This window comes from Wasmannia auropunctata, unplaced genomic scaffold, assembly GCF_000956235.1.
Source record: "Wasmannia auropunctata unplaced genomic scaffold, wasmannia.A_1.0 LD336106.1, whole genome shotgun sequence".
Classification (NCBI taxonomy): Eukaryota; Metazoa; Arthropoda; class Insecta; order Hymenoptera; family Formicidae; genus Wasmannia; species Wasmannia auropunctata.
In genome coordinates, this window is record NW_012026784.1 from 6637905 (window position 1) to 6649344 (window position 11440).

At 29.2% G+C, this 11440-nt stretch overlaps 1 protein-coding gene across 1 annotated transcript; it reads left to right on the top strand.

The window, feature by feature from the left end:
- Positions 1–338: 338 nt before the first annotated feature.
- On the top strand, positions 339–4824 carry LOC105455062 (dolichyl-diphosphooligosaccharide--protein glycosyltransferase subunit 2; the record flags this gene model as incomplete). Its single annotated transcript, XM_011698113.1, has 9 exons — positions 339–566; positions 757–882; positions 1078–1238; positions 1437–1576; positions 1662–2037; positions 2522–2701; positions 2788–3019; positions 3133–3345; positions 4627–4824. Coding segments are annotated over 9 exons (1839 nt in total), but the record flags the coding sequence as incomplete, so codon positions are not given.
- Between the last annotated feature and the right edge of the window lie 6616 nt (positions 4825–11440).

An 11440-nucleotide genomic window follows, 5' to 3' on the forward strand; every position in this document is an offset into this window, starting at 1 on the left:
GAAATAAATTATCCCATTATATTACAAATGACCAAATAATGAGATGGTTGCTAAAAATAATGAAAATCTATGTTTACAACTGTGACAACCATTAATAAATATACAAATAAATATAATGTAATTTCTCTCCCCCAAATAAAAAGATATAGTTTTCAGTATACTTTATATTTTATAAGTCTATTCGATTGATTGCAAATTGTCGTTCCAGTGAAAAACGTTTCCATCCGAATGTATTTTGCAGGAATTTTTATTGTGCATTTTCTCGCTTCTGACGTCACAATCAATAGTAGTGAGTGAACAGGAATCTTAAACGTTTATTTTGTTTCTAAAAACACATAAAAGTATCTATTTTTTTAGCTGCTGTGCTACCGTTGGTACTGGTGGCATTATGTTCACATTGTGCGTTCTCAGAAGTTACGCAGTCAACAAATTCTTATTTGTCTACGGCTGATAGAGTGCGTTTGAAGAGCATCCTTCAATTAGGATTTCAGTTAGACGATGTACCATCAGTATACTATGCTGTTAGTGGATACAAGCTCCTTGGAGAAGCTATATCAAAAGCAGATGTAATTTTCTTTTTTTTTATCACATATAACTATTATTTTTAAAGATAAAGCATGTATAAGTTATATTTTATGATGAAAAAAGCTATATTGAAATTCCATGATTATTTGATTAGTCTTTCTGATTCAAAATTTTCTTTGTTATAACATATAATATTTTGAATTTTTATATTAATAGCATTTATAATTATAGGCTATTTGCAAATACTTAATAAAATCTAATGGGGAAAACATCACACCTGAAACGGCATTTTATCTTACTTCCACATGGAAAGCTATTGGAGGCTGCCAAGAATTTTCTACTAGTATCGTGACAAAGGTGATGTATTTTAGCATTAATAATCAAAATTACATCATGTCTGTAATACTTATGTAGCGTAATGATGTCTATAATAACAACTTTCGTTCTACTGCAAGAAGATGAAGATAATAATTATTTCTGAATAAATATATATGAACTATTCATTTATTATATGTATATATGTATATATAGAGCAATATTTTATTCTTATAGGTATTGACAAATGTTATACAAAAGGATACTTCTACACTCTCTGATCTGTATTATGCAGTGAGTGGTTTGACAGCTTTGTCACAAAAGGTACCTTCTGCCAGAATTGATAAGTTAGTAAAATTAATTCAAGCAACTTTAAGGAAAGATGATAGTTTATGGAAGTAAGTTATTAAATGTTATATATAAAATGATATTAGCAATTAGTAAAAATTACATAATTATAATGATGTCTATGAAACTTTCGTTCTTCTAGATATGAAATATGAAGACAATAATCATTACTGAAAGAACATTTAAATAATATTATAGACTACTATTATTTTTATTATGAACAGTATAAATTAACTTTTTGTTATTAGTTTGGGATACGTATTCCACATTGCTGCAGACATAGGTACGCCAGCTGCATTTGCTTTTGATCGTATCGAAGATGCTGTAGTACAAGCAGACGAAGTGGATGGCCAATATTTACAGTTTGAAGGCGGTCTTTCTATAACAAGTATACATTTAATCTCTATTGCTTGTATAGTTCTAAATTAATTGGTCATTTTATTATAATTAATTTTAAAATAATTTTTATATAGGTTTCCTTGTTAATGGTATTCTTAAATTATCAACTTCGTTAAAGAAAAAGCCACCATTGAACTTTCAACAGACTGTCAAATTGAGTAATTATCTTTTCTCGCGACGTTCTGTACAAACGACAAAAGGTGTTACAAATTTGCTGTCTGCTTTAACTACTTTGGCGGTTGATAGTTCTGAAAAGCCAGTTTGCATAACTCTAGCCGATGGAGGACTTATTATATCTAATAAACAACCGTTAGTTACGGTTAAAATTTGCGATATTCTTGGTCAAGCATTGCCAATCATACCCAAAGTCGTTGCAAATTCTGCTACACGAGTGGGAGATGATGTCGTTATTCTCAGCAATGAAAATTTGCAACCATCTACAACAGATAAGTAAGTGTTATCTATTAAATATAATTCCCCAATTTCTTTACTGGATCAGCTTTACCATGCTGATATCAGCTATACCTTGGGGCATAGCAATAATTGTTGAATAATTCCTTTAACCTTTTTTTTTTAATATAATTAAGGTTAAGAAATTCAACACACAATATTTTTGCAATTTTTTATTATATTTGTTGGTCAAAACTCGATCTAATTATTCAAAAGTATTTCTAACAAAGTCTTTCGTTAATACTACTGTTTAAATCGCATTAACCACTTACAGTTAGTAAGATTTAAATATACAATGTACTGTGTACTACATTCTAGGTTTCACTAATTAAAATATATGAATTAGTATTAATGAAAGGATTTTGTTAGAATTCAGAATTAATTTTGATTAATTTTGCTTGATTAGAAGTTTTGACGAATTTTGAATTTTACTATATAACATACAATATTTTAATATGAGATTACATACTGCGTTTGTATGCAGGACTCTGTTCACAATGAACCTTATGAATGTGAAACCTGATCGCGGTTTTTACAAAATATTAGTAACCGCGGCTTCAGTCACGAATACAGTTACAGTGAAGGTTTTATCTGAAGCAATATTGGATTACTTAGAGATCGGTACTGGTGATGCTGATCAGACTACTCAACCAAAACTTACGAGGTAATTTACATAATTCGTAATATTTTATATGTTAAATTTTATTTTTGTTAACAATGTTTAAGTTTATTAACTTATTTAATTTCCAGAATAAATACAGAATCTCCCTCAGGCAAGCTCGAACATAAAATAGAAGCTGATTCTCAGCAAAAACTAGTCATGCGATTTTTGTTACGTGACTCCGCCAATAAGAAACCGATGCGCGTACATCAAGCCTTTGTGCGTCTTATATCCATTTCCACATCTATCAATAATAAGCGAGGTCATGAAATCTTTTTCGTCGCTGAGCCCGATGCCGCTCACGTTTATAAATTTGATATGGTAACTTTATGCTATACATTTCAAGCGTATATATTTCTCTATGCGAAAACTGGATTTTTGTATAACAGAAGTTGTATATTCTTCTGACACGTCATAATTTTGCAAATATTTAGCCGGTCGGGACAGCAGCTGCAAATTTCGGTCACCAAAGCGGAGAATATAACATGGAGTTAATTGTTGGTGATGCTGTGATAAGTAATCCGTTCCGTTTTAACATTGGCACGATAACTCTGAAATTTCCTGAGCCGACTTCAACAGAAAGTGCTGATAAAAACATCTCTTATAAGCAAAAACCGAATGTGTATACAACCAAACCGGAAATAAAGGTAATTTTTTTTCGATATATGTATGTATGTACACATGATATTTGATGTATGCCAATGCTCGTTAATGGCAGAAATTTTTCAATAATTTTGTCATTTCCATAACATTGGTAAAGAATTATGTCAAAGTTAATAAAATATATTCGCAAAGTAGCATTTGCGCAATAATTTTGACTTATTTTGACAAACATCGACGTCTGTTTAAAAAATGGAATAATAATGGGTGACAATAAAGGCACTAAGAGTCAATACGCAGAAGTCGTTGCGTTAAAGATTCAAGTAGAGATGTATTCTATAACCTAAATTACATCTTCTTACATAAGTCGTACGTTTCGGTCCACTTCAGACCTTCTTCAGCGATTAATACATAGAGTTCTACCAGATTCCCCATATTCCGTTTGTAATTGTCAGAAGTATGTTCCGCAATGCATGAGATGGGCCTTCAGTTCCAAAATTGAATGCAAGATTCATCTGTGAGAATGATCTTATTGAGAATTGCACTTGAAAAAACTTTGTGTGAACTATTCCGGAGCCCTATACTCACCATTACGAAACAAGTCAAAATCGTTGTAAAAAAATTGGCACTCACAATCCTTACAAAAAAAAAAAAAAAATGCGCAGAGAGTCGCGTGTTGTCACAGTCGCGATCACCTTAAGAGTGTTCGTGTTTTTAACAAATTCGTGACATTATTACATTTCGTGTTTTTAACAAATTCGTGACGTCATTACATTTCGTGTTTTTAACAAATACGTGACGTCAATTACATTTCACCAAAACAAGTCAAGTCACCAAGCAAAGTCAAACGGAAAAATGTCAACCGTTTTTTACAACGATTTTGACTTGTTTCGTAATGGTGAGTATAGGGCTCCGGAATAGTTCACACAAAGTTTTTTCAAGTGCAATTCTCAATAAGATCATTCTCACAGATGAATCTTGCATTCAATCTTGGAACTGAAGGCCCATCTCATACATTGCGGAACATACTTCTGACAATTACAAACGGAATATGGGGAATCTGGTAGAACTCTATGTATTAATCGCTGAAGAAGGTCTGAAGTGGACCGAAACGTACGACTTATGTAAGAAGATGTAATTTAGGTTATAGAATACATCTCTACTTGAATCTTTAACGCAACGACTTCTGCGTATTGACTCTTAGTGCCTTTATTGTCACCCATTATTATTCTATGTTGAAGAGTCTGATAATTTAGTATTGTAAAAAATGGAAGTTGTTGCTGAAAGGTTTTTCTGAAAATTTACTCTTGTTATTTTTCAAATTTCAGCATATGTTCCGTGAACCTGAACGTAGACCTCCGGCATTTGTATCAAATTTATTCACAGGTTTATGTTTGGCACCAGTTCTACTATTGTTGATTTTATGGATTCGGCTTGGTGTCAATATCTCGAATTTTCCCTTGTCTCTTAGTGCGATAACATTTCATCTTGGATTAGGAGGTAAATATTAATAATAAATATTAATTAATGATGGGTGCTATTTCGTTACTGACAATGAGTAATGTATTGTTATTGAGAAATAATTTTAGTAACCAAATTTGATAAATAATAAGACTAACGGTTATTTTCACAATTTTATATAACGTGTAAGATCAGGAGCATGTGAAATGCATAACAGAGCATAAGCATGACATAAGACCGCTGGACCAATAAGTTCGGCAGCACATAAAATACAAAAAATCTTGCCAAATTTTAGTTTGATCGGAACTTCTGGCTCGTTAAACATTTGAGTTTTCTTGTATTAAATTTTCTATACCATCAGTTCATTAATTTTTAAAGCGTTTCCTACAAAAAGCAGCCTAGAGGACTTTCTTTTTTTTGTATCTTGCTTTTCTCTATTGTTTGAGTTTTGTACGTTTTAAACAATTATATGAATTGTTAATGACTAAAAAATAAAAATAGTTATTGCATTTTATATTGTTTGCGCTGGAAAAATTTATCTGTGAAAAAATATTAAGTGTTAATATGTTTGAGAAACAAAATAAGTTTAAAATATGATGGATTACATATTTTTATTAATAAGCGATTTTTTTTAGATTTAATATAACAATAATAATATAATCGTAATTGTTAATCATTGGCACCATCTTGAATAATCTAAATTACTGATAAAAAATCGACTGACAATGAAATTCTAACCCGGGATCCTTCGTCCTAGCTTTTAGCGTACTATCTCACGAATATTTTGCTTTTCTCATAATTATTTTGAGTCTGAGTATTTCTAAATGATCCTATGGTCCTTTTTATTTTTCTATATACGTACTTTTTTACCAATTAATAAATATAAACAATGCTGAGTGAAAATAGATATGTGAATACACAGCTTTTAATAATAATATATGCCTATCTATAATTATCAAGATTCTGTGACTAAATATACATATACTATTATTAAAAGTTTTGTAATAAATATAATTTAAAAATACTATAGTAGTAATATAATATATATATATATATATATATCAAATTATTTGGAATATAAATCTTAATTTATACTAAAATTCATATTATTAACAATAAGTAATTTAGTTAACGAAGGTGGACGTAAATAAAAAGGTTCGTATTCAAAACGCACTAACAACGAGGTTAAACGGTATCTACAATAAAACTTAAGATTTAAGAAAATTGACCAATCACACTCGATTATTCTTCTCACGACAAAAAATCGATAAATTGAATGGCTACAACGCCAACTTCCGCCGCGCGGCAAGCGTTGTCGCGTCCTATGTCCAGCATTAGAGTTCTAATACGCTAATTTACACGTATTATAGAATTTTAGAGATAAAAACGCGTTTTGAATATGAACCAAAGAATCTACATTCATAGTCCATTTTAATATCAAATAAAATAAATATAAATGTATATATATTTATATATTATATATAGAATTGATAGCAAGCGAAATTCTCTAATAATTCTGTAATAAAATTATGTAAAAGTAACAGTGATATACTTAATGCGATGCTTTTAACATTGTTCGATAATTCGTCCAACTGTTGCTGAATGCCGTGAATGATTGATTGTAACGAGATTTCAACTTCGTTTTGCTGATAATAAATTTTGTTAACTTCCGCATTCGTCTGAACAAGTGTCTCGTTTAAAGTCTTTTGATAACTTTTTTCTTCGCGCTTTATTTTCTCTCTGTATGATTTTAATAATCGATCTATAATTTCAATATGTGATCGTGTATTTTTTTGATACTGTTCTTCGGCCTCGGTCAGTTCGTCCATTAAAAAGCTTATTCTAGAGGATAAGGATAATAAAAATCATAAAAATATTTAAAATATATGTAAATTTATCCTTACTATTCTACAGAAAAATATTTAAGTTCTCATCAAGGAATTATATTAAAATCTTTTTTTCAAAAGCTTTATTAATCTATTTATATTTTTCATTTATTTTTGCTTCCAAAAATAATAGAAATAAATTATATAAAGTTTTAAAAAATATTATAAAACAAGTACAATAAACACAATGAACTAATCTATATTAAAAAATCTGTTCAAGAATGAAATATTCTTTCAAATCTTATTTAGTTGCGATGAAACTTTCTGAATACACTAAAAAAACTAGTTTGTCAATTGCCGATTTAACGTACCTGTAGTCCTTGATATCGAGAGCTCGGTCAAAATTGTGCCACGCAATTTCCACGTCTTCGGCGATCTGCGGCATTTTAATCCTCATCATTATCTCTCGCCATAATGTCCGATTACGCTTTGTATTTAGAATACCGAGCTCGATCTCGCGCTTTAGATGCTCGTTCCTTAACATTTGAACGCGGGCCTCAGCTTCACGTTCCCTTTGGTTCTTGGTTCTTTGCTGTACTTCTTCCAATCTAACCACCTTTTCTTCTTCTCTCGCATTTACAGCAATCTTGATGTATTTTTAAAAACATGTATTATATAATAAAGAGTATGTTTTATGCAGGAGAGACTAATGAAAAAAAAAATTAAAATCACTGAGTATTAAATGATAAAATGTTTTTTCAATAATAATTATTTAAATTCTATCTAGTCGCAATGAAATTCTAGTCATCTTAAAGTTTTAAAGTTTCTTAAAATCTTTTTTACAAATGAAATATAATAGCTTTCTCACAAAATCTATATTTCTAAGTAGAAAATTTCTACGTAATTTTATAAAATTAATTTTATGTAAGATACACGAAGTAATTAATATAATAATTAAACGTATATAATTACAGTTCTAAATTAAAAAATTTTAAATTGTAAAATTATAAAATTATAAATTTACTTTCTAGACCGCTTTTTAACACAAAAACAATTTTTATCAAGAGTATTACAATATTCTTCTGCGTGGAAAGAACTTATCAGAAGATGCAAAAATTGTTATAAAAGTATATATTAGTATTACTCACCGCTGAACGCATTTTTAAACGGTGTTGTGATTAACAAGGCGTATACAATGATATAAAATTTTTAGGCTAAATTTCTCTATGCGAGACGTACGTGTTTTTCGTGATTTTCTTATTTTTTAGACGAAAATTTGATGTTTTTATTCGTTGCAATTTTATTAATGAAACATAATTTTTAAATGAATAAGTGTAGGATGATTAATATATGCAATATTAACACTGGTCGACATGCTAAAAAAAGTCTCCTGAAAAAGGAGAATATAGTTTTCCATATATTTTTGGACGCTGAAAATGATGTTATCTTCAGAATTTTTTTATATATGTTTTCGAGAAAAATGAAGTTAAAATTCTTAAAAAATACGATTTAAAAAAATCGTAGCGGACGAGTCTGACGTGAAAAAAACTTCTATGAAAGATTAAACATTGAATTCGAACGTAAGTATTTTCAATATTACAAATTAAGTATGTACTATTTACCTGCGCCGTACAGCTAGCAAGCATGTGTTTATAGTGTTGCGCGCGCGTGCAAAATAAATAATTATTTATTATAACAACATTAGTTTTATTACTTTATTATAATTTGCTCTCTCAAAAGTTCAAAGCCATTATAACGGTAGATTTACTGAATAAAATACAATTTTTTCTGCTGTTAAATTTCCCGACCTCTGCCCCAGCGTGCAGTGACAGCTAAGTGGGCACACGCGCGCATAGCATTACAAATATACGTTGTTGACGTTGTTGCACGACGCAGATAAATAGTTTCGTAATATTGGAGATACTTAGCTCGACTGGCTCGAATACAAGTTTAAGCTTTCATTTAAGATCTTTTAGAACTTTATAGCACATCAGGTTCGTCCGCTACGATTTTTTAAATATTGGCAAAAAACGTTTTTTAAGGATTTCAACCTCATTTTTCTAAAAAATGTAACGTAATTACATAATAAACAAATTCTGAAGGCAGTATTGTTTTCAGCGTCCAAAAATCTACGGCAAACCATTCTCCCTTTTCAGAATTAAAATTTTTAGCATGTCGACCAATGTAATTAATTAGTTATGAATAATAATGTTTAAAATAAGATGAGAAATGTTTATACATATTTTAATAAAATACTTTTCTGATTAAAGATTTTTTTATTAAAAAAGAGGAAGAAGAAGGAAATATCTTAACAAGAAATATTTTCATATAAGCAATTTTAAAGTCATTAATTTCTTAATTTGCATATTCGTGTTTAATTTGTATACATATATTGCTATACGATTCGCCTGTAACATTGTTGCCAAGCTAATATTTTAATAGAAAATAGATTTATCAATATTTGATCAATGATTGGTCAATGATCTTTCAAGCTATTACAAAAACAGCTAATCGCTAAGGAAAGAGACCAAGTCAAGTTTAACGATTACGTATACCTATAGTATACGGTAGTATAATTAAATTAGCATCTTTCTGTTACTGTGGCCGGTGAGGTCACATTATACATGGAACAAATTTACATAAATTAAAAAAATGACATGGCATATTTACGCATTTCTACAAACTTTAATTTTATTGTTACAATTTAAATGTATCTTATATATGTATTATGTATGTTATGATCAAATTTTTGTGGTCAAATCCTTATGTAAGAGAACATGTTACAACTTTCAACTGTATTGTACACAGAGTGAGTCAAAATTCATAATACAATCGACAAAAGATAAATTCTCGAAAGTGTACTCATTTTCTATACAAGATTTTGTTTTTGAAATTACTATGTAAAAAATAATTTATGAAATTGGTAAGTTAGGTATATAAATACGCTTTTTAAAGTTTAAATAATCTTTAACGACTTTATTTAATAAGGTAATTTAATAAGAAATAAAGGTAATTTAAATTATTAAATATTTAAATTAGATGTAAGATATATATATATATATATATCAAAATTATTTTTATTTCTTTTATAGATTGGTGTTTTTATTTTTATATATGTATATCTTGACAATATTTGTCAAAACAAAATCTCATCAGTGACATGATATTACTACAAATTAAAATATCATTTAAATTTAAAATATACTCGTATTATTTAACATTTATATAAATAAGTTGACCTATCAATAAGTTGGTTGTACTTTACAAAATTTGAAATAATAAGCAGAGTTCTGATTACCTCCTCTTTGTCAAAGAATTCTAGAAGTTTTAATTGATTTTAGAAAGAGTTCGATCGACTAAAGTAGTTAAAACATCATATGAAGGAACGTCAACTTTACGATTCTGTAACTTCAAAATACTCAACTTTTTATTTTCGATTTTAACACTTCAATTATTATCAAAAGATGATCAATAGAATTTTTTGGAAAACATATTTTGACAAAATATTTACGTTTAATACATTTAATATTATTTTTCTTCATTTTCAAAATAACTTTTGTCCGAAGTAAAATCTAATTAGCATACAATTAAAAAAATATATTTTATCTCTGCCTTATTTGGAAGATATTTAAAAAGATATTTATTTGGTAAATAAACCAGAAAAATTTTCTATTAAAATATAACATTTCTTATAGTATAATTATGACGTATTTCTATCTTAATGTATATCAAATTTTGTATAATCATTCATTCAAAAAATATCAAGAGATTATAATTTTTTAATATTTATTAAAATTTGGTAAAATATTAACATATAATTTTATTAACATGTTATAATATTAACATATTATAATTTTATTAACATGTTATAATTTTAATAGTTGGGTAATAACTAATAATTAGTTAAAAGTTAAATAGAAAAGTTAAAAAGTTAATAACTTTTAACTTAATTTTATTAACACATAACGAATAAGGAAGGCCAATGCACGGTGATAGCAGGATCTTGATGCTTCAATTATTTTCTTATGTGATTTTACATACGTACGTATCCTAGCTTCGACGAAACTGCCTGCCGTTAAGTTCCGGATTCAACGCAAGCCCCCTGATTGAAACGGGACCGTATTATCACGTATTAAATTGCTGATCAATTTAATAAGTACTTGATGCTCACTTGCATCTAATAAATTCCCCCTCCTCCGCGACGTCAAATAATTAAATGCTAGCCTGCATCTATATGAACCATTCTTGACGAATCTGTAAAGAAATTTATTGCGAAAAAATATTACCTCATGTTCTCAGCTAGGAATCGAACCCGGATCTCCACGTTAATTTGCCGGACGGACGTCTTTCCTTTAGACCACCGAGGCATATGTGATAACATTCATCGCAATAAACAATCTAGTTTTCAGGCCGTGTAAGTTCAATAATTATTTAAAGTATAACGTATTGAGGCTAACGTGTATAAACAATATATATAATATCTATTACGATCGTATAAGTGTTTTACACATAGCGAATAAGGAAGGCCAATGCACGGTCATAGCAGGATTTTGATGCTTCAATTATTTTCTTATGTGATTTTACATACGTATCCTAACTTTGACGAAACGGCAAACGTGGAGATCCGGGTTCAATTCCTGGCTGAGAACATAAGGTGATATTTTTTCGCAATAAATTTCTTTACAGATTCGTCGAGAATGGTTCGTATAGACTATAGATGCAGGCTAGCATTTATTTGACGTCGCGGAGGAGGGGGATTTATTAGATGCAAGTGAGCATCAATTAAATTAATTAGTAATTATTTAATACGTGATAATATATGGTCCTGTTTCAATCAGGGGGGAGGGTTGCGTTG